Consider the following 22,084-nt stretch of genomic DNA (forward strand, 5'->3'; position numbering starts at 1 on the left):
TTCAAAAACTTAAGAGATATATTATTTTTTTATACAATATCATTCTGTATATAACAGACTATACGCAGCAACAGCATTCACCTTCACAGCTTTGTTACTTTCTGCCGGCAAATTAAAAGTATAGGTATGTGTTTCTGTGAGTTAGTTATTTATTCTTTTATCATTCATGTACATGTTGATCCTTCGGAACTATGCTACTGCTATAGGCTATGGCTTCTCAAGATGATGGACCATCCAAGAGCAGGAAAACGGACCCTGGATGGAAGTACAATCATCTGAGGAATCCTGATGATAAAAATGTCGTTTCATGCAACTTTTGCAAGAAGATCACAAAAGGTGGAATTTTTCGTGCTAAACTACACCAAATTGGAGGAAATAGAAACGTCAAGTCATGTACGAGGTGTCCACAAGAGGTTAAAGACGAGTTGAAGGCATATGTTGCGAGCCAAAAGGCCAAGAAAACAAATGATGGGTTGGCTGATGAACAGGAGGATGATGAAGTTATAGAGATACCTACTCAGCAAAATAAGAGGTAGAAGACTAATGTGAAGGGGCCATTAGATGTGATGTGGTCAAAAGGTATGATAAATTGTTTTTTATCACATCTGTGGTCTGTTAATGTGTGTCTCAGTTAATTAATCACATCTGTGGTATCTGTGGTCTGTTAATGTGTGTGTCAGTTAATTAATCACATCTGTGGTCTGTTAATGTGTGTCTCAGTTAATTATAATCACATCTGTGGTTTGTTAATGTGTGTCTCAGTTAATTAATCACATCAGTTGTCTGTTAATGTGTGTGTCAGTTAATTAATCACATCAGTTGTCTGTTATTGTGTGTCTCAGTTGATTAATGTTTATAAATTCTGTCTGACTTAATCAAATTAGTATTGTTTATGGCTGTCTCAGTTAATAAATGTTTTTAAATTCTGTGTTATTAATCAATTCAGTAGTGTTTTTATGGTTGTCTCAGTTGTATGTAATGTTTATAAAAACAGGTAAAGGAAAACAAGTTCAAACAAGCATCAAGGATGCTTGTAATAAAGAGATCCGAGCCCAAACAATACAGTCCATTGCAGCGTTTTTCTACCAGGCTGGGGTTGCATTTAATGTGGCTAATATAAACTGCTTTAAAGAGATGCTTGCGGCTGTTGGGAACTATGGGCCGCATTTAAAGCCTCCATCATACCATGAGCTTCGCGTTCCGTTACTAAACAATGAGGTACAACATGTGGAGGAGTGGGTCGAAACTCATAGAACTGAGTGGATGAAGTACGGTTGTTCGGTAATGTCGGATGGATGGACAGATAGGAAGCAAAGAACGTTGATTAACTTTCTTGTCAACGGTTCTAAAGGAACAGTGTTTATGGAATCCGTTGATGCATCGTCGTATATGAAGACTGGTGAAAAGTTTTTGAGCTCCTAGATGGGTTTGTGGAAAGGATTGGGGAACAAAATGTTGTTCAGGTTATTACCGACAATGGGGCCAACTTTAAGCTAGTAGGTTAATTTATTTTTTGATTTTTTTGTTTATGATTACTCATCAAATTGCACCAGCCTGTTTATAACAAATTAGTTTACAATTTTTTGTAGGTAAAATGTTAATGGAAAAGCGGAAAAATCTATTTTGGACACCATGTGCAGCGCACTGCTTGGATCTAATGCTAGAAGATATCGGTAAGATTCCGGATGTGAAAAAACTATTGAACAAGCTATCTTCGTTGTTGGTTATATTTATAACCATAGTTTTGTCTTGAACTTAATGAGGGAGTTCACTAAAAACAACGAGCTAACAAGGAGTGGAGTAACAAGGTTTGCAACCACGTTTCTTACGTTACAAAGCTTGCAAAAACAAAAATCTGCACTTAGAAATATGTTTGCTAGCGAACAGTGGACGACAAGTAAATAGGCTGAAGAACGTAAGGGAGCAAGAGCGAATGACATTGTTTTTACCCCAAATTTCTGGAACAATGTCCTGTTCACTCTAAAAATCATGGGTCCTCTTGTTCGAGTGCTTAGAATCGTCGACAATGAGAAAAAACCCGCGATGGGTTACGTGTACGAAGGTATGGAACGAGCAAAAACTGCAATTGCAGCAGCTTTAGGAGGAGAAGATAATGCAGAAGACATTGTTGTGTCGGGAATTATTGACAAGAGATGGAACTGCCAACTTCACCATCCCTTGCACGCAGCGGGTTACTATCTTAACCCAGAGTTTTATTGCTACAATGTTGACATTGAAAGCGATAACGAAGTGTCCCTTGGACTACATGAATGTATTAACAAGCTTGAGCCTAACAAGGACACACAAGATAAGATTAATGTTGAGTTTATTCATTGGGTGAACCAGTCTGGATTTTTTAGTCTAGAAACAGCAAAGCGACAACACGGTAAAATAGCACCTGGTATGTTAACTGTTAACATACCTTTTACCTAGATTATTGAATTTATTTTTATATGTATAACGTGTCAAATTGGATTGTATGTAACAGTTGAATGGTGGAAGTTGTATGGGAAAGGCACTCCAAATTTGCAACAACTAGTTATTAGAGTGCTAAGTTTAACGTACAGTTCATCCGGGTGTGAACGAAACTGGAGCACATTTGAGCATGTAAGTATTCCAATATAAAATTTAATTATGAATTATGATTGAGCGTTTCTTGTATCTAATATTTATACAAATCTTAAACAGATCCATTCGAAGAAGAGGAATCGTCTAGAGCATAAAAAACTACATGATCTCGTCTATGTTAAATACAATAACATGCTAAAGAATAGACGCGATGTGGATGCGGCATATGATCCCATTTCATTGACTGATATTGATGATAGCAATGAATGGTTAGTAGGAAAGATGGGTGAAGATAGAGTTTTTACTGATGATGGAGATTTGGTTTGGGATGTTGTAGGAGAAGCGAGCGGAGCAGGGGAGCGTATACACAATACAAGATCTTCACAGTCGGCTGCTTCACAGCCGTCTGCTTCGAGGGCATCTGCTTCAAGGCCGTGTGCTTCAAGGCCGTCTGCTTCAAGGCGTTCAACTTCAAAGCCTTCTAGTTCAAGAAGATTGGTTGATGAAGATTCCGAAGAAGAACAAGAGGAAGAACAAGTGAATGCTGCTGCTGGAAAAGGCAAAGCAATTGCTGTGGATGACGATTCCGACTATGATGATCTTTAAAGTTGAAGAACAATTGGTTTTGAGTTTTATTTACTTTTGGAAGAACTTTATTGTTTTCAAGTCTTAACCGTTTTGGTTTTGGGATATTTTGGTCATTCATAATAATGTTGGTTTTATTTTAAGCTTTATGATATTTGAACAATTTCGGAATTTTGAGGATTTGGGTTTTTTCGGTTCATAACTTTGTTTTTTTAATGTTTTTATTTGATTGCGCTTTTTTTTTCTCAGGCCATCGCTTTTTTTGCGCTTCTCGCCTAGGCGAGAAGCGAGCCCTATGCGCCTAGAGTGCGCCTAACGCATTTGATAACTATGGTAAAACTAACACTATTGTAACACCCCATGTTTTCGAATGTCAAAGTCAAAGTCCAAGTCAACTTTGACTTTCTTTGACTATAATTAGTCTATTTTATGTTTTACCTGTATTATGTGGAGTAAGTGTGGTTAATCAGAAAGAATCGAAGTAATCGAATGTTTAATCAACGTGAACCGATTTACGACTGTGAATAGTAGGAAGTAACAATGCGATAAAGTTAACTAATCAGTAATCAAACCGATCTAACCATCATCGAACTCGAATCTCGAATTACGCGAACTTGGTTGTTGTTATACGTGTGTGAGTGCCTTATGTGTTACCTGTGCGTGCTTACTTTATGTTGGGTATGGTATTCAATCGAATCAATCGAAACTCGAATCAAAACTCGAAACTCAAATCAAATGCAATCAAAATCGAAATCGAATATGGAATGTAGATGATTGTATGTTAGATATAGTGGTTGGGATTAAAAGTAATTTGAATAGGAAACTCCATCGTATTCGTATCGTTATCCATCGAAATCGAAATATCAAAAATCGTCACACCGAACACTCGAACCAGGCTGTGGATCGATCAGGCTGTCAGCCGATTGAACAACTCAGTTGATCGGACGGACTGTTCGATCGAGCAGGCTGTCCGATCGGGATGCCTGGCCGATCGGACAGCCCTTTCCTCTTTTGGAGCCTATAAATAGGGCTGTCATTGTCATTCTTTCCACTTTTGGAAACCCTCTGACCGACCAGCTCGTGCTCCTCACATTTTCTCAGATTTCTTCCGATTCCGGTAAGTTTTCCTCCTAAATCTTGTACTTTCTTAATCAAAACATACTCCTACACCTTTCTATCTTTCGAATCTTGATTTCTAACCGTGAAATCATCAAGATCTAAGCATTCTAGGATGATGTCATCATGGTGTTCATCAAGAACATCATGTTCTGGCCTCAATCCACCATGAATAGCTCGGATCTAACCGATTTCCACATAAACAAGCTAAGATCTATCAGAGAGCTAAACATTTACATGATTTGAAGGATTGAAAGAAGGATTTCCAACTTTCTTTCAACTCTTTTACACTCAATGCCTTCAAACCGGTAGAAACGGAGCTTGAGTTAACTCACCAAACATTCTAGTGGATGAGTGGTTCAAGATTCGGATTTTTATCAACGAGGTTCACCGATTTCGGGTAAACATTGAGCTAACCGTTCCGAACAGTTCACCGGCCGGGCTTGGGTGATTCCTGTCCGAGCAGGGGAACAAGTAAGGACGAAAGCTCCGTGGTTCAGCTCGTTGTCAAACTACCTCAATATAACGTCAATTCAACAGAATAGCCAAGTGTTAGACGAACAGGCCGACCAGGTCAGGATGCTAACCGAACGGTTAGGCTGTTCGAACGAACAGCCCAACCGATCGGACATGTCAGCCGATCGACCAGGCCAGCCGATCGGCTAGCATATGGTCCCACACTTTGACAATTTCATGATGTATAGTATTGAACGAGGTGATGTTCGATCGAACGAGCCGTTTGATAACATTACTCATCGGATCATGAGATACTATGCTTCAACCCTTAATCGATTTTCAACTCGTTGGACGTATTGGAATGCCACCCGATCAAGCATGTTGTTCGATCGAGTATGTTGTACGATCGAGTGACATCCTGCTGAGGACTACTACTGAAGTTCCTAACCGATCGGTTAAGCCGGCCGATCGAACAGACCGTTCGATCGATCGACCTGAAAGGTAAGAACACTTCAGTGTTCTCCAATACTACAACGAAAACTTCAAAAGGTCAAACCATCATACATAAACACATCCTACTCAAAGGAAGAAACAATCCACTCGAACAGACCAACCGATCGAGCCTACCGGCCGATCGAACAGACTGTCCGAACGGATTGTCTAGCCGAACGAACAACCCATTCGATCGAACCAATTGTTCGTTCGACCAGGCTATTCGACCCACCATCACTTGTTTCCATTTTACGTGTTGTAGGATCGTGAAACGACCTAATGAGTCGATCAGAAGAGCGCTCAGACCGAATCAGAGGCGGAATACATTGATTTGGTCTTCGTTTAGCTTGGATTCACTAATAAATGCCTCTTGTATTGATTATACAGCAAATACAGTCACGGAGACACTTCGACGGCACCTCGGCGTCGGAATCAAAACTGTTACAAATGATGACAGTTTGAAGCCTATTTATAGTAGATGACCCTAGCCGTTTGAAGGTGACACACCACTCTTCAAACGGCCATCCCTTTCAAACGGACATGTTCAAACGAAAGCCTTCAAACGTACATGTTGTTCAAACGGTCAACTATTCAAACTAAAGTCAACATATTTCACAATTCATGAATTCTAACTACACGTGCATGTTGTATTAATGATGACTTGTGATGTCATCATTATGATATCACTTGTGATGTCATATTGATGATGTCACGCTTGTTCAGATCCGCACCGAAACTGAGACTCAACATAAGACGAAGACGACAGATGAATGCACCAACAGACTCCCCCTCAGATGTTGACGAGTCTTAAGTGTCGAGTCTTCGCATCTTCAGTCTTTATCAGTCTCTTTTCTTTCTTAGCATATACCAGGATCTTCTCTTTGGCTCTAGCCTCGTCAGACTCCCCCTTTCATCATGATGGGATCGCTATCTGGAATTTGCTATCACCTTGAGATCAAATCCTAGCTTTATCTCTGTTTAAGCTCATCTCAGGTTCTGATGTATCTCCTGACTTTCCTTAGCAGCAGGATCAGAAACCTACACATCTCAAACACTCTATTACAAACCAACAAAGTTGTGATTCAACTAAATGAATCAACTAAACATTTTAGAGTCTTCTCGTTAAAGAACTTTTCAAAATTTGAAACATTCTAAATTCTGATTCAATTTAACGAATCATTTTTAAACATTTCAAAACAATTAACCAAACCATCTGTACATCATGTTTAGCCTTTGAAATTTTGAATATCAGCTCTCCAACATCAGTTGTCAAAAATCTTTTTGAATTTTACAAAATATGAAACATAAATGCAAAAATTAAATGCAGAAATGAAATATGTACAAACATATTTTTGTGAGTTCGTGCAAGAGGATCATATCAGCTGCCGACTAGACACTAGCACTGTTAAGCTGTTATTTCATTTTAAGCTTTTAAACAGTTCGCGTTGATTGCCGATATACTGATCCACTTAAATTCTCACAAAACTTTCAACCTGTTCGGGATACTGAATTAGTGTTTTAAAACGTAAACATCTACATGTGTCCCACCTCAGTATATACTCCCGTATCCAGACCCCAATATTCAGTCTTACATGTGAATATACCACAGCTGATATCTGTTATCTGTTAAGGGGTAGATGCGAGGGTCGTGAGAGCTCAGGTCGATACTTCCGTATATGCAGAGAGATGACGGCTTCGACTTTAAGGTGTGTCCCCTTTAGAGGATCTTTTATTTACAACAGCAGCGACTATCAATTTTATTGTTTCATCAGCATGCTGAGGGCGAGCTTATATTTCAAAGCTTTTTGCAGAAAGTATTATCTGGGGACTAGGTCAGTACTTCCATACAGCAGAAGTCCCGAGATAATACCCCAAATATCACTGAGCATAAAGACCTAGTATCTCAGAATACGGGACCCTTCAAACAGGATTTCAGGGGTTACCTATATATCCTGGAGGTGTTCCCCACGTAGACGCAAGTGAAATTTATGTTTATATCCCAAACTGATCTACTAATTCTGAGAAAACCTATCGGCACATCTTTAGCTAGACTGCTTAATTGCATTTTAAACACTACAAATCTTTAGCGTACTGTGCCAGTCTAGCTGATGTACTATCATTTCCCCTATTCGCATGAAAACTCATTTTTAATTTTTCAATATTTTTGACATTTTCAAATTTTCTAATTTTTTTAAAATTTTACTCCCCCTAAAATCAAAATATGTTTCAATTTTGATTTTCTCGGAAAATTTGAAACAAACTGTACAAAACTGACAACTTGATGAGAATCGCATCAATTCTCCATCCACATGGCGTAAACAATCAGAACTCCCCCTCACAACAAACTATTTTCCCATTGTGATCTCAAAACACTTAAGTTTGTTTTAATCAAAATGGTTTTTTAGGAAACCTTAGTTTGTTTACCAATCATTTGCAGGTTCAGGGTTACTTCATCACATTGTTTTATTCAAACATTTAAAAGATTTATCATTTCCAGTTCTACCATAAACCATTTGTAGAAAATCAAGTACAACTTAATGTCCCTGATTTACCACATGTAAGGCGAAATATCACCAGAGTGAAATTTCTCAAGAAATGTGCCGATTCATGTTCCACGCTTACCAACCTGGGAACTCCGGCAAGTCAGGTTTTTCTATTTGAATAGATTCACCCAAGCCTGACAGTCCTTGGGTGATTTCGAATTCTTGTTCAACAATGGTGGAAAGTTTGCATCATCCATTGTTAAACATGAATTCTCCATTTTTACCTCAACCAATGGCTCCTCTGGCTTTGACGAACCAGAATCATTGCCTGCACATGGCTTGTCTGACTTTGACCTGTCAGATTCATCGCCAGAAGGTGGCTTGTCTGACTTTAACGCATCAGATTCATCACCGACCATTTTCTTCTTCTTCTTTTCTTTCGTCCTCATATTTGTATCCGATGAATTCGTCTTGTTTGACTTTGCAATCGCGGAAGTTGATTCATCAGAACTCTTATTCTTACCCACGGATGAACCCGAGGACAAGATCTTCTCGAGATACTCTCTCGCCTTCTTCCTCTTCTTCCTCAGTCTGTCTTTCTGCCCCTATGAAAGTTTAACTTTCTTTTCTTGAATTGTCTGTTCTTGAACTTTAGGTTTTAGAACCTTCTGTTCATGGAGCTTGACTTTGACTGGAATCTTTGCCAATTTCTGAGACTTAGCCCTCAATCTTTCATTCGATCTCCTTGGGCAATCTCTGACAATGTGACCTCTAATTTGACAGTTAAAGCATCTTCTCGTCTCATAACTCCAACTTTGGCAGTTAACAGCAATGTGTCCTTGATAACCGCATCGGTAACACACTCTGTTATCGTACCATGTACCACCTTCACACCAAATGCTCAGATCATAGCATTGTCTGGCTTGGTGATATTCCTTCCTCATATTTGCTAGATTTGGCTTTTGAGCACTGTGGTCCGACCTGCACCACTTATTGCCAACAGTTTTTGAGTTTTCATTTTTCAATTTTTGTGATTTTTGATTTTGATTGGATGATCGATCTGATGAGCTTTTATTTTCTTTTTGTACAATTTTCTCAGTTTTAATTTTTGTTTTTGTTCCGCTTTCTTCTTCAAAGGTTTTTGCTTAGAGCATTCACCTTTTTCAGTTGATTGCAGAACAGTTTTCTGAAACTTTTTCTTTAATTTCAAAAACAATTTTTGTTTTTCAATTTTTTCATTTTCATCATCAGATTTCACATCACAATCTTCAACTTTGACATTGTCAAAGTTTGTGATATCGTCACTTATTGGAATGGAATTGATTGGTTTTGGACAAGGAAAATTTAAACTGTCTGAGGAAGTCACAAAACCTTTCAATTTCTTCTCAAGTTCATCAATCTTGTTTCTTGAATTCTCAGCTTCATTTTCAAGCTGAGATATTCTTTCAAGATGAGACTTGATTGATTTTTCATTTTCATTCTTCATGTTTTCAAGAACAGACTTTTCATTTTCCAAAACTTTTATCTGTTCTTGAATTTTTGTCTCATTAGCTTTCAAATTTTTGTTCTCAAGCTTTATCCAGAAATCTTCATTTTCTGAAGATTTCTTTTTGCTTTCAAAGTCTTTTTCTTTTTCTTTCAAAACCTTGTTTTCTGATATTAAACTGTTTAAGTCATTTAACAGTTTAACATTCTCAGATTTCAACTTCTTACAATTTCCCTGTAAATCCAGAATCTGTTTAATATCAGCTTGCTTCTCATCGCTCAACTTCTTGACTTCCGATGTCAAACTTTCCGCATCCTTCAAGAGTTTGTCATTGTCAGTCTTAAAGTTGTCACATTTAGAGCACACTGATTCTGAACTTGAAAATCCAAGCTTCACAGATTCTTCATTCTTTGTAACTTGCTCTGTCTTCATCTTGTATGTTCCTGCACAAAAGAGTTTAACGAAATCAAAAGGACTCATACTTTCATCAATATAACATTTCCTTTTAACATCATATTTCAGACTACTCTTTGTTACAAGACACACACGAATTCTTTTATCAATTTCAGTAAGTACATCCAATTCCAATTTTTGTAAATTCTTTTCCATTTCGTTCAAAAATTCCTTCTTTTTCTTATTTTCCTTACGAAACTCTGCATTAACCTCATTAAAGAACTGTTTTGAATAAAGTTCTTGAAAAAAATCTTTCTTTTTTAGCTCAACCAAGAATTCATCCCACTTAGCAGGTAACGCATTTGTCAAATTCGATATCTTTTCATCATTTGATATTCTAATATCCTTATTCCTCAAATTGCCCGTTAAAATTTTAAACCGTATTTCCAACTCCTCCAACGTTTCATCCTTTTGACACATGAAATGTTCAAAACTTTTAACCCAAATGTCCGTACTCACATTTCTATAATTGGTATCCACAGTTCTCATATACCAACTATTTAAACATTCAAGATTTTTGTTTTCATTTTCATCAAAAACCGTTTCCATTTTTCAAACACAAACTGTTCAAACACTCAATTCAACACTTATAATCACAAGTGGTCAACAAAAACTAGAACAAATCACATCAGCTAAATCAATTTGCAAATCGATATGATAGGGCCGAGAACCAATGATCAGCTAAAGCACATGGGCCGACAATATTAATACTCAAAACAAATCTATTGGACCGATGTTATGGGCTTATCTTATGCACAAAACGACAACTTTAGTGGGCTGACACCTTCACATGCAATTCTTATTATCACAAGCACACTGATCAATGAATGGCATCACATGATATATGGCCGACAATCAACAATCCCAAATTAATTTCATTGGGCCGATTCAATATGTTTTATCAACTACCCATGCAAAATTTTTAAAGGCTGACAATTTTATAATACCAATTGTATTTTAATTGGACCTTAATATCCACTAATGTTCACATGCAAATGTTTAATGTCTAATTTTACTTTGATTGTGTCAACAACCCAAATTCACATGCAAACTGACATGTTTTTAAATGACCTGAACAACTTTCACGTGACAATGTTTCAAACGGTGACACCCTCAAACTGGAAGGTGCTTGCTTCAAACGGTTAACCCAACATTTTCAAACGGTAAGGTGCATTTTTCAAACGGTCATGTGCAATTTCAAACGGTAAGGTGCATTTTTCAAACGGTCAGTCAGACTTCGTTCATACGGTCACCAATTTTCAATCCATTTTTACCACTTTTTCTTCGAATTTTAAGCTGAAACTTTCAAGGGTTTGTTAAAATGCACTTACGCACACATTGTGAAAATTATAGCCGATTTTAACCGTGAAAACTTATTCAGTTTTAAAAAGAAGGTGTAGAAGTTAGAATTTTCTAGCGAAAACGAGCTAAACGGTAAGAACTCTTCCTCCTGAGCTCTGATACCACATGTAGGACCGTGAAACGACCTTATGAGTCGATCAGAAGAGCGCTCAGACCGAATCAGAGGCGGAATACATTAATTTGGTCTTCGTTTAGCTTGGATTCACTAATAAATGCCTCTTGTATTGATTATACAGCAAATACAGTCACGGAGACACTTCGACGGCACCACGGCGTCGGAATCAAGACTGTTACAAATGATGACAGTTTGAAGCCTATTTATAATAGATGACCCTGACCGTTTGAAGGTGACACACCACTCTTCAAACGGCCATCCCTTTCAAACGAACATGTTCAAACGAAAGCCTTCAAACGTACATGTTGTTCAAACGGTCAACTATTCAAACTAAATTCAACATATTTCACAATTCATGAATTCTAACTACACGTGCATGTTGTATTAATGATGACTTGTGATGTCATCATTATGATGTCACTTGTGATGTCATATTGATGATGTCACGCTTGTTCAGATCCGCACCGAAACTGAGACTCGACATAAGACGAATACGACAGATGAATGCACCAACACGTGTATTCATCGTTATGCTATCGAACTGTTCAGGCTAACCCTACTCTTAAGCGCTCCCTTCAATCCATCAACCAATCGCTGTAAGTATACTCGATCCCTTTTTACTTATAGCACTTTTGGGTGTTACATACGTTACTTATCAAAATCACAATCGAACACACTACTCAATTATTTGAACGCTAACCATTATGCAGGTATTATGTGACTAAATGAATGCTTGTTGATTGTGTTTACACGTGGAATGTTGTCTACCTGCCTTAACGACGTAGTACTATAGTTTGGACTCAGCACCCGTTCACACGGGGGTTGTTAAGGACAATTACTTGCATGGATTACGGTGGTAATCATGTATTTCGAACTGTCTCGGACAGTCAACCCGCAGTCATTGGTATCGATAAGTCCATGTCGATAATTAACATGCTTCATTTTCCTCTGTGTACGTGCTGGTTATGCGTAAACTATTTCGAACTCTATATGCTATTATCAAACTTGTATGCTCACCTTTACATTATATGTATTGACTTTATTTTAACGTATGTGACAGGTGTTTAAGATGTTTGCTTGCTAGGAAATCGAGGCTAGAATAAAGCTCTAGAGGCCCCCAACAAATAGTTGTCTGTCAGGAACGAACAACTAGAGCATAGTTGTCTGTAGATCTTGTCAGGCTGGGTCTTTCGGAGCATTTGAACAATATTTAATTGTTTTATTTAAATCTGAGTTGTCGGGAACAGAATATTTGACTGGTTGTTATCTGTAATAATTTGTTTGTTATTTGGGACATGGTATGGGACGTGTTATTTAAACTAAATAGTAATGATAATTGTTATGGAAACTTCTGGACAGTCTGTTTCGCTCAGTGCCATGCCCTGATGATTCCGCTATCGGTTGGGGTGTGACAACTATGAGCCAAAAATAGGTGGGGGCCGAGGCACCGAGCCACCCCCGGGCCTCCATTAACCTCCGCCCCTGTGTAGCTACGCATATCCTGAGTTAACTACATTCGTAAGGTAGACATTAATAGCATTTTACATTAACTATGTTGAAACATCCTCGTGTCATGTTAAGCTAAGAACGTAGGCAAACGATTCTCACTTTAATAATTTCGAAACTGGGTTTAAAAAATAGTTCACCTTTGGTAGTACTACAAGGCTTAAATGCATTTAGCATTGTGCCAAAAGAAAGAGGCGTTGCAGGGAGAATGCCTAAAATAAGCACTTTACTATGTGTTTGTACCAACCTATTTTGATAAGGTATAAACTCTTAGCGAATCAGTGATTTTCATTTTCTCCTCTAATGCATTATTTCTAAACAAGCATTGTATGTTAGGAATAATGCATTATATTGTTAACATCGGTCGCTAACTTATTATGATGATAGCAATTTGTCAACGTTCTCAACTTAGCAAAATACGAGAGCACATGAACACCAACATGTTCAACATTATGTTGAGAAAGTACAAATAGTTAGATATGTCCAATGGTTAGATTGGAGTGTTGTCTTCTAAGACAATAAAGTGCAGTTTAAAGACAACGTTTAGCCACCAATCTCCATCGTCTATGTTATGTTGGTATGATGTAATTAAAAATGTTATATTTTGTAATAGTGAGTTGTGAGTAGACCCCTCCATTTGCTGCTAGGTGCCACATATAGGTGCAACTACAAAACACGTTTTTGATAAGTTGAAAACGTTACACAAAGTCATTCCCAAGAGTAGTTGGTCCATACAATACAAACCAACCACAGAATCTATTGATCTTGTGATTTTAAATAAGTTTAATATGTGTGGATTACCATTAATATTAAAAAAAAAGCACAAATACATAACGATCTCTTTATTTATGTTTTAAATGACATGTCAATTATTGGTGATACTCATTGTATAAAGTTCATGCCTTAAATATCATACCCAACTTGGATACACAATAGTGAACTCACATATCTCATTTCAATATACATAATATTTTTTTTTTCAAAAGAACAAGTACCCCAAATTTACAAAAGAATACCATAAATCATTAACAACAAACATCATAAATAGGAAACATCATCATCATCATATACAATATATACAAATCACAAAGACCGGTTGATATGTGATTAAGATTGATCTTGAAGCCTTAGATAATCACCATACCGCTGGGGCCCACTTTCTTCTGAGTATGCATTATAGGCATAACCACCATGGCTTGAAATATCAAGCCCAGCAATTTCCTCATCACTTGATATCCTTAATATCCTCAACTTGTGTAAAAGATAAAACAATGGGCCCATTGTCACACTAACCCAAACCATGATAGTTACAACTTCAACAATTTGGGCCCCAATCAACCCCCAACCCCCACCCAACAAAAGCCCATATGGCCTTGTTATCCCTATGTTACCCGAGTTGTATGTTTGGATAACAAACTCCTCTTTTGCGAACAAGCCCGTGAAAATCAACCCCCAAGCCCCACATCCGCCGTGCAATTGGGCCGCTTCTAATGGGTCGTCGTATTGCAACTTTATGGCTATGATATTGAGCCCAATGAGAACACAGGCCGCGAAGAAACCACACACAATCGCGGCCCATGGTTCCACCACCGAGCAACCGGATGTGATGGCCACGAACCCACCTAGCACACCGTTGCAAACGTCTAAAGCGTCCCAATGGCCCACGAGTAAGCGTCGGCCGAACAAGGTTACAATGCCGGCGGTTGATCCGGATAGTGTTGTTGTAACCGCAGTCCGGCCCACTGCGGTCCAGTTTCCTTGATCGAAACTATCGGGATACGAGACGAGAATTTTGTTGAATGAGCCCGGGTTAAACCCGAACCATCCGAACCACAACAAGAATGTTCCAAGCACGACTAGAGTCATATTGTGGCCACGCATTTGAACAGGCTTTCCAAATGCATCGAACCGGCCCACCCTCGGCCCTTCGATTAACGCACCCCATAGCCCAGCAATTCCACCAACTAAATGCACCACGCCACTACCCGCAAAGTCGATAGAACCCGACCCGAACAACAAGCTTGTGGATGCCGGGTTGAGCCAACCGTTAGAAGACCAAACCCAATGGGCCACAATCGGGTAAACGAACCCGGTAAGAAAAAATGAAAAAACAAGATACGCGCTGAATTGGGTTCTCTCGGCTATCGACCCGCTAGTGATCCCGGCAACCGCTATAGCAAAAGCCCATTGATAAAGAAAGAAACTATAGTCATAAGAACTTGAGGGGATATCTTTTAAAGCAAAGTATTGAGTACCAATGAACGGGTTCGAGTCCGCCCCGCCACCAAATGCAAATGCAAACCCGAACAGGAAATACGAGAGACTGCCAACGACTGCGTCCACAACATTCGTCAACATAATGTTCATGGCGTTCTTGGCCCGAACCGAGCCCGCACATAACATTGCAAAGCCTAGTTGCATCATAAACACCAAGTAAGCTGAAAAGAGAAGGTAGATGGCATTGATTGAATCTGTCACACTTGTTTCCCATGAAACCTCCATAGTTTCACACACACAAACACACTATATTGTGTGTAAGCTAAGAAATGTGAGGGTATGGTGATACTGAATTGGGCTTAACTTATTAATATTGCAAGTAGAAGATGTACAAACAACTATAGCTACATCCATGGTCCCATGGTTCATGTGACAACTCAAGCATTTTAAGCCAGTGGCTTGACTCAACATATGGATAGCACCTCCAACTTGTTTGACTCAATGATTATTTAAAAAAGTACCAACTGGTTAGGCCATAGAATCTTTATGGAATCTTTATGTATGCACTTTTCAAGTAAGGGTTTCTTTGGCAACATCTGAATGGTTAAGTGTTGAACCAGTAAGAGGTCTGAACCATTAAGTGCTGAACCAGTAAGAGGTATGAACCATTAAGAGCATGTATGATGCTTAACCGTTCAAAGGCAAATGTCTGACCAATTCAGATTAGAGGTCTTAACCATTCAGACTCTGTATAAATCTTAACCATTCAGAGACAAATGTCTGAACCATTTAGACATCTGCTCGTGAAACAAACAGTCTGAACCATTAAGTGCTGAACCAGTAAAAGGTCTGAACCATTAAGAGTCTCATTAAGAGGTAAACAAACAGCCCCTAACACATAAAAATGGTCATTGACTGTTACAAAATTCCATCTTTGTATAATAACATCTTGATAAAGCTTTAGATTATAATATACAAAAAAAAAATAATGAAAGTAGTTATAAGATCTATGTTATTTGAGAGATGAAAGTATGATTTAAAGTTCAACAAGACATTGTAAATGATGAACATCAATTGACACTATTAACCAACATATGAGATGGTCTTTTCTATATGTTCACTTTCTTCCTATTCCGCCATGACTAACAACGCTATGGTAGGGGTCAGGTTCTTTTATGGTTATGGGGAAACAAACATCGCCAAAGCGTTATCCAAAACCCAACCAGTCGAATCATTGGTTGGAGTCATCTCATTTTCATCATGAGGACCACAAGAGGTTTTCATATAAAGCCCTGGCTTCATAAATACAATTCAGCCCTTGAACTTTTAGATTCATGCACATCAAGTCCTTCATCCTATTAACAGGTTTGTCCTCAAGACAAATAAACACAACATAACTCAATGCTACAGGTTAAACTGAAATTATACTTATAACACTCTTAAATATAACTTCTATAATCATATTTTAAACAATAATTGTTAATAGGGTAAAGTACACGGATGGTCCCTGTGGTTTACCAAAATTCTGGATTTGGTCCCTAACTTTCCAAAAGTACATGAATGGTCCCTATGGTTTGCACTTTGTAAGTTGTAACACATATAGTCCCCAGCCAACAAATCTAAAGGTTTTAGCATGGCCAAGTTAGGGACTAAATGCGTTACAAAGTGCATAACATATGGATCATCCATGTACTTTTGGAAAATGTTGGGGACTAAATGCGTTACAAAGTGCAAACCACAGGGACTATCTGTGTACTTTTGGAAAGCTAGGGACCAAATCCAATTTTTGGTAAACTACAGGGACTATTCGTGTACTTTACTCTTGTTAATAAGATTATTTTAGATTTTAGAAAAAGTGTTTCCAATAATTTTCAGTTATTTGGGGAACAGAGGGAGGATCGAACCATGTGATTAAATAATATGAATTAAGAAAAGGATCGGTGGGGGGCAAATTCTTACAAGTTGGAATTGTTAGAGGAAATTTTTAGAGTTAGGATTATTATCGGCCAACAGGCCAACAGGTAAAACTTAGGATTATTAAAATCCAATAATCCATAATAATAAACCACAAATATCACATCCGCCTATTGTGGTGTTACATCGTGTAACTTAATGATCATCTCAGAGACAGGTATCACACTGACGACGGAGAACCCAAATAAACCCTCCAAGGGTTCATGTAAACCTTCAAGATTGTTTTTCTCTTATCAGTTTTATTTATTTATATCTTTAAGTTACGATATGCATCATGTAACTCCTTATACTTGGTACTTCATGAATTAGAGACCAACCAACATCAACATACTATAATGTGTTTTGTGATCATGATACCAATTGTTTACAATGATGTTGATGTGTGTCAATATAATAAACCTCACGATGATTTCTTTGCCTTATTCCATACATATTGCCTAGTCATGATTTTGGTCAAAATCTTTCGATTGAAGGCAGTTGAATGAGCTTGAAAAGGTGAGAAGTGAGTTCTTGAAAAACACAAAAGTGACTTAAAGTACAAGAATAAAACCCCGTGTATTAAACGGGTTGAATAAATAGATATTATCGTAAACAAATAGTTTTAAAAAGATAATATCGTTAATTTGTTGCTTATAATTATTTTGAGATTGGTAAATAAATAAGTAGATTAATATTTTGTTACTAATATACAAGTGAGTGATACGTGGCTTTATTTGGAAACCCGTATAAAAAGAAAAATATAAATTATAAACTTTTTTAATTAATTATTACACGTGTATTACGAACCTGTATATTACACGAGTTTGGAATCGTTAATTATTAAAAAGTTAATTTTTTAGTTGTAATATATGACGAACTCATTGCACTGTATTACAATTAATAACATATTTCAGTTCAATATATCTATTGCTGATTGTATTATATTGATACGTTAATATTTGTGTTTTAATATTATAAATATGTAAATTAACTTTCGGGTACTATACAAACCCGTGTAATGATTTGTAACTAATTAAACATTTTTAACCCTTTTAATTAATTAATTATTTGGAATCAATTATTAATTAATTTTTATTATTTTTATATTATCTATATAACATTTACGGTAGGTTCTTATGTACTAGGGGTGAGCAAGTTTAGGTCCGGACCGAAAATAACCGAGAACCGAACCGAAAATATAGCCAACCCGACCCTAACCCAAGTACCTAGGTATTTAGATTGGTTCCAATTTTTCATATAAAATCGGGTCGGATCGGTTCTCGGTTCTTTTCATGGTGAAACCCGACTTGAACCTATGGACCGGAACCGACCCTATATTTAGGGTAGTGAATCGGTTCTGTATTTTATGTTTGATCAGTTCTCGGGTCAGGTCGGGTAATGGTCGAGTAGGGTCGGGTTTTTCCTTTTGCTCACCCCTATGTACAGTGCCAAGGGGCACTTTAGGTATTTACTTATGTAGATAGCTGTTGATGCTAGAGAAAGGCAGCAAATCAGTTACGAGATAGAGAGAGGAAGAGAGCCTCCATCGAGGCTCCGGTAACGTATCCGGGTCATGAAACGCATCAATAGATGGTACCGAGGATGGCGATCCTCGTGGTGATGTTCGTTTCGCTAATTGTAAAGCGTGTTGGTTCAATCGACATCACACCGTTGGCTAGGGTTCATAACTCGAGGGGGATAATAACGCTGGTATCGGTGGTGTTTGTTCAACCGATTATGGTTCGATTGACACCACACACCGTCGGCTAGGGTTCATAGGTTGACATCTGAGGTCCAAGTGATGGTTGCTCCGACGAAGGGTGAACCAATTTGAGGCAATCCTCGATTGTTAAGGTTAGGTTTGTGTACACTTGCACTATAATTCTGATTAGATGTTTAGATCAAATTAGTGATACTCAGTTTTCGTATATTTGATCTTGATAAGGGACTGTGACGGTGGTTCTCGGTGACTAGACGACTTGAACCACCAGAGGCTTAAGAACCGTTTGTGTGGAAAAATGATCATTGCATTCTGCTATCTACGAATCGTTTCTGTAGCTGCGCCGGTGAGTTTTATATTACTTTATTGGTTTTTTTTAACTTGATCTGAATTAGTCATAATTTTTTTCTAAGGTTTTTGTTTGAGAGTAACAAATTCTGTTTGTTGTTTGATGAAATTTGATTTGGTATTTTGGTCATGTGTTTTTGTATGATTAGTGATTCGTTTGCAACAGGATTTTGTTTATAAGTAAACAAATTGTGTTTAGATGGGTATTTAGATGTGGGTTTAAGTTGAAAATGTGTTAAATTTTCATACAATTTGAATGCAACATGACTGTGAATAAAATTAGAAGCATGGAAGATTAATAAAGAGGTATCTATCTATAAAGTAGTAAAATATTTTCCTCTAAATTTCCAACAATACCATAGCAGCTGGGGGTTTTCGGCAGTGGCGAAGGTATGGCGATGAGGAAACACCGAAAATTGATAGGCTGATTGATGGAGATTTGGGCAAAAACACGATAAATGGAATCCATTGACGTGGTGATTAGATCTGTGGCTTTGATTACGAGGAATGGGTTTGAATGCTAGGGAACAAAATTCTTATTTGGATTTGTGAGGCATAGATAGTTATCATCTTCCCCTGAAGCAATTTCTTATTTCCTCGATTCGTTATCTACGCGTATGTATCTTTGATTCATTCGTATTGTAAGTTTGTGGTTTCATTTTTTTCCTGAAATTGTAATCATGAGGTCAATTTTTGACAGGTTCTTGAATCGGATAGGAACACTACAAAGGATTTCAAGAAAACTAGAATTGTGCCTAGAAGCATCGAAATAGAGGTGAGGAACTTAGCAAATTTAATCCTCTAAAGGCACAGAAAGAGGCTGAGCCGTTTGTCTCTATGAAATTCTGGACTATAAAGTGGCTTCACACTTCGCTCGCCTCCCTTCCGGTCGCCTTTGAGGTTTGTATAAATGAGGGGAAGGGTTATTTTGTGTAGACATTAACCTGTCTTGAATCTGCTTTCTTAGTTTTATTTGACTACCTTTGTATACCTTTAAACAGATTGTCCATAAGTGTTTTGGCATAATGTTTTAATACTTTCTAGCCTGTATTTAAAGTTGTATTGATTATCTCAGCTTTATTGGCTAACTCCATTGATAATCTTTGCTTCTTTGCTCATTTTACATGGTTTACACTTAATTCTCATGCATTGCTCAACTATGTTTCGGGTCAACTATCGCTCTATGGTTATCAATTTATCACACTTTTTATTTGTATAAGTTAAGTGTTGTACACAGTTTCATTGCTGACACATTGGCACAACATTTGAACTGTATTTAGAAGCTCTATAGATATGTGTTGTTAGAGAGACTATACTGTGACCCACTAGCAAGACGCTGAGAAGGCAATGTTTAAAATAAAAATAGCTATGATACCTTAACCGCCACCCACCAGCAAGACCCACTGGCATATATATGGTAAGCCAGTATACATATGCAGTTTAGAAGAATTGTAAAATCGGAACCCAATTTTTTAAAATCTTTACATAAATGAAACACGCGCAAGGCGCGGGTGGATCAACCTAGTATAATAACAATTGACGTTGAAGCTTGTGAACAGGGCAAGAATTGTCTAAAATTTAGAGCTTATTTACATTATTGCCTCGGTCACAACTCACAAGAATTTTTCTTTGTTTCTCAAATATCTTTTCCTTTTTTTATTTTTCTTTGTTTCTCAAATAACTTTTCCTTTTTTCTTAGTTTCTTCATAGTTCATTCTCAATTTCTCACACATACAATACACTACTTAATTTTTGACTTTCAGTTTGTGGTTTTGTTTTTTAATTCCTTCACTCGCACACATAAACACTTGGTTTTTTTAATTATTTATATTATTATTTCAAACTTTAATATTGCACGTATGTTGTGTTTCCATTATGACTTTAAAGATTTGTACAATGCCACGACGTATTTACTGATATTAGCGTCTTGGTAAGTGAGCCAATCTACATTTCGACGTAAATTATACGATTGCTCATCGTGGAAATTGGTTGGGTAAACCTGATGCACGCTGATTGGTTATAGACAATTGTCATTTGAATTACCATGATCTTTTTAAGGTTGTGCGTATGCGGTTAGGTCCCGCGTACGAACCTTGGAACAGGCTGAGTTTGGTAATTCAGTGTCTCGTCCTTGGATGACTTTTGTGGTGCGAACGGTCGTGTGGGCTACTATAAAATATTCATCCTTTGATGTAACTTCTGTTGGTTAGCATATAGTGCGCTAACGGCGTTCAACCCATTGAAAGAGTTGATGTTGATGTGACAACGATCCTTACCACGCGTCCGTGTCATCAGGATCTCCGTTGTCGTAGTGTGCAGCCATTAGTGGTCATAGATGCACATGTAGATGCTTTGCCACCTAAGGCAAATGTAGAACTGCTGGCGGTTGTACCAGCTGTCGTTATTGATGATCCGGTTATAGCAATTATCGTTGCAATCGGAAAGAATGTCATGCAATGCACCCCTGCAGAAGTGCTTGCTATGCTCAGTGACCTCGGAAGGGTGCTTAGAGCGTTATTTATGTTCCCCCACAATGTTTGTATAATTGTGGGACAAGTACTTGGTTTTTCATCAGTGGTTGTGCATCTATTACCAAGATACCCACTGGAGTAGTAGTGGCTGAATACATCTATTACCAAGATGCCCACTCTTAGCGCTGTATAATTTGATCATCTGACTTTGTTGTTATGAAAAATATTTCGTGTCAGGGTTGTTTTTTACCGTGATATGCAGTTCAAATGCGGTGGTATGTTGTGTTTACAAATGTTTATATGAACACTTGTAGATATCAGAAAGTGCTTTATAACCCGCGCGGCGTTAATGAACACTTGAACAACAAAGTGCTTTCTACGCGCTTGGCGTGAGTGAACACTCGTTGAGATAATAAAATGCTTTATACGCGTTAGGCGTGAATGAGCACTTTATGTAAGCTACTACATGCCTTTCCTAAACGCGCACTGGCGTGTGGAATGCTTATAGTAGGCGGCATGTCTGTTTACCTCGCCGACTGTGGCGTGAGGGTTTTCTTTTATCCATGTCGCAGACTGGTGTGGAGAATACATATCCGAATAAGTATTTTTCCTGTCGCATAGCGTGTGGAACACTTATTCGAATAGTCAAGTATACTAGTTTTGTCGTGCGTTTGTCTTGACTACCAAATTGCATATGCGTGTCAAGTGGTATAGTCGTAGGCCAAATGATGTGAGAAGTATAAATATTGTCTG

At 37.8% G+C, this 22,084-nt stretch overlaps 2 protein-coding genes and 1 long non-coding RNA gene across 3 annotated transcripts; 2 read left to right on the top strand and 1 right to left on the bottom strand.

Annotated features, from left to right (window-relative positions):
- The first annotated feature begins 1,989 nt into the window (after nt 1–1,989).
- On the top strand, nt 1,990–3,174 carry LOC110870284. Its single transcript, XM_022119472.1, has 3 exons — nt 1,990–2,401; nt 2,489–2,607; nt 2,689–3,174. Exons 1-3 carry the CDS (start codon nt 1,990–1,992, stop codon nt 3,172–3,174), a joined length of 1,017 nt encoding a protein of 338 aa, XP_021975164.1.
- A 10,393-nt stretch (nt 3,175–13,567) lies between these two features.
- LOC110873285 (ammonium transporter 1 member 3) lies at nt 13,568–15,190 on the bottom strand. The gene has a single exon (XM_022122219.2). It carries the CDS (start codon nt 15,122–15,124, stop codon nt 13,730–13,732), a length of 1,395 nt encoding a protein of 464 aa, XP_021977911.1. The 5' UTR covers nt 15,125–15,190; the 3' UTR covers nt 13,568–13,729.
- Nucleotides 15,191–18,276: 3,086 nt separating this feature from the next.
- LOC110873286 lies at nt 18,277–19,934 on the top strand. The gene is made up of 4 exons (XR_002555015.2): nt 18,277–18,646; nt 18,738–18,858; nt 19,223–19,475; nt 19,561–19,934. It is a non-coding gene; the product is annotated as an uncharacterized LOC110873286 (long non-coding RNA).
- Nucleotides 19,935–22,084: the final 2,150 nt, after the last annotated feature.

The sequence above is a fragment of the Helianthus annuus genome, chromosome 8 (assembly GCF_002127325.2).
Source record: "Helianthus annuus cultivar XRQ/B chromosome 8, HanXRQr2.0-SUNRISE, whole genome shotgun sequence".
NCBI classification, from domain to species: domain Eukaryota; kingdom Viridiplantae; phylum Streptophyta; class Magnoliopsida; order Asterales; family Asteraceae; genus Helianthus; species Helianthus annuus.

Excerpts from the sequence above, each read along its gene's own strand:
- LOC110873285 (XM_022122219.2), bottom strand. The coding sequence starts at position 15,124 with ATGGAGGTTTCATGGGAAACAAGTGTGACAGATTCAATCAATGCCATC.
- LOC110870284 (XM_022119472.1), top strand. The coding sequence starts at position 1,990 with ATGGGTCCTCTTGTTCGAGTGCTTAGAATCGTCGACAATGAGAAAAAA. Across the intron at positions 2,402-2,488 it reads ACACGGTAAAATAGCACCTG|TTGAATGGTGGAAGTTGTAT; the intron begins GTATGTTAACTG and ends TGTATGTAACAG. Across the intron at positions 2,608-2,688 it reads ACTGGAGCACATTTGAGCAT|ATCCATTCGAAGAAGAGGAA; the intron begins GTAAGTATTCCA and ends AATCTTAAACAG.